The sequence below is a fragment of the Pinus tabuliformis genome, chromosome 6 (assembly GCF_031772625.1).
Source record: "Pinus tabuliformis cultivar Carrire ecotype Pingquan chromosome 6, CPIR1, whole genome shotgun sequence".
Taxonomy (NCBI): domain Eukaryota; kingdom Viridiplantae; phylum Streptophyta; class Pinopsida; order Pinales; family Pinaceae; genus Pinus; species Pinus tabuliformis.
This window is the reverse complement of record NC_142292.1, coordinates 2090243165-2090244972: the sequence shown is the minus strand read 5'-3', so window position 1 is coordinate 2090244972 and position 1808 is coordinate 2090243165. Positions and strand designations below refer to the sequence as shown.

Genomic DNA, 1808 nt, shown 5'->3' with positions numbered 1-1808 from the left:
GTGTTAAGCTGCAGGTGTCCGTGTTAAGCTGCAGCTGTCCGTGGATGCCAGCAGGTGTCATGAACCTGCTCTGCCTCTGTACGAGCCCGGGAGAGTTTTGGAGCACCGATAAATATTGCCTCCTGAGCAACCCAATTGCCAAACCTCTGCAAGTCATCCCCTCTTTCGTCTTCCACCTGCTCTTTTGTGCGTCTGGAGCTTTCCACCTGCTCTTTTGTGCGTCTGGAGATTTCCCATTGCAGGCTTCAGATCCTTGCCGTTTTGTTGCAGAGGCTTTCTTTTCTGAACTCGGCCATCTCTGAGACTGTCTCGGCTGCATGCCCATCAGTATTCATCTCAGACTTTAGCAGCTTGCTTTCGTTACCCAGAGTTGCAGATTCTTCGAACAAGAACTGGGGCAGATTATTATGTACTTTGGAAGCCTCAATATTCTTTGAGATTATTTCAGCCTTAGCAAGCTTTTTCTTTATCCAAGAGTTCCAGTAGTTTTTGATCTCATTATCTGTTCTTCCAGGTAAATGGGATGCTATGTATGCCCACCTGCGCATATTTAATTCATTAATGCACTGCCCAGAACAAATAGAATGACAGAAAGTGTTTTTTTAGAATGATAGAAAGTGCTTTTCTTTCAGTTAGGCTGACGCAGCCCAATGTTGAATGCAAGAACAAAAGAAAGAGATGTTTTTTTCAGAGAGAACGAGAATGTAGTAGCGAGCAATGTCAGCAATATTCTGTTTACACCAGAAGCTAATGCTAAAAAAAGCCATAGTGTCTACGTTGATTATCCAAAATATCTACAAATTAATGCCTGCAAATTCTGATCTAAGCACATGAATTCAGATAACTTTAAAATTATTATTGGCATGGCATGAGGATGAGGAGGTAGAGTAAAGATACTGGACTTTGTGAAAAAGGCCATGGACGAGAGAAAAAGACATCCAGACATACACTACGACGACCTCCTCAGCAATGTCATGGATGATGGAAGGCTTTCGACTGAACAAATACTGGATCTCATACTCAACATCCTCTTTGCTGGCCATGAAACTTCTGCTGTGGGCTTAACTCTGGCCTTGCATTTTTTGGCCAAATCGCCATGGGCAGTGGATACTCTCAGGGTACGTACCGGTGTTAAAAAAATCACCTGGTTTTGTATACATATTGTCCAAAACATTTTCATTAGGTCATGTAATTTGGGCATTCTGTGCACTATACTACATCTAACTATATTTTGCAAAAATTCGTCAGTCAGAGCATTTGGGTATTGTCAGAACAAGGCAACAACAGAGCCCAGAGAGGAAAACTTTAAACTGGGACGATTACAAATCCATGGATTTCACTCAAAATGTACCTGCGGGATTGTTGGGTTCCATTTTTTCTCCATTTTGCTCCTGTCCAGCTAAACTTGGGGACTGCCCACCAGATGGGATTTGCCTCTTTAGCTCCTCTCTTAATTCTTCCTCACCCTTTGCAAGCCCTCTGCCTCCCAGTAACTGCCACAGATTGAATCTCTCCCTTTGCAAGCCCTCTGCATCCCAGTAACTGCCACAGATTGAATTTCTCTGCTCATTTCCTTCATGTCCAAAAAGCCTAAAAACCCCATGACAAACGAAAGACATGCATCATGTAACAGCTCACGATCACAGAACCTCTACCTAGGATTTGAGTAAGTGTTCAACCTAGCTGCTCCCAGATTGCAAAGAAAAACTGAAAATATCGAGAGTCAATCACAATTCAAGGTCACGAAGGAGGGTATTGACGTGTCTAATGAGATGCAGCGGATCGACTTCCGAATACAACGACACAAC

At 43.1% G+C, this 1808-nt stretch overlaps 1 protein-coding gene across 1 annotated transcript; it reads left to right on the top strand.

Annotated features, from left to right (window-relative positions):
- The first annotated feature begins 957 nt into the window (after window positions 1–957).
- LOC149267598 (steroid (22S)-hydroxylase-like) lies at window positions 958–1573 on the top strand. The gene is made up of 2 exons (XM_089399238.1): window positions 958–1118; window positions 1249–1573. The coding sequence occupies exons 1-2, from the start codon at window positions 975–977 to the stop codon at window positions 1540–1542; spliced, it is 438 nt and encodes a 145-aa protein (XP_089255364.1). The 5' UTR covers window positions 958–974; the 3' UTR covers window positions 1543–1573.
- Window positions 1574–1808: the final 235 nt, after the last annotated feature.

Excerpts from the sequence above, each read along its gene's own strand:
- LOC149267598 (XM_089399238.1), top strand. The coding sequence starts at position 975 with ATGGATGATGGAAGGCTTTCGACTGAACAAATACTGGATCTCATACTC. Across the intron at positions 1,119-1,248 it reads GGGCAGTGGATACTCTCAGG|TCAGAGCATTTGGGTATTGT; the intron begins GTACGTACCGGT and ends AAAATTCGTCAG.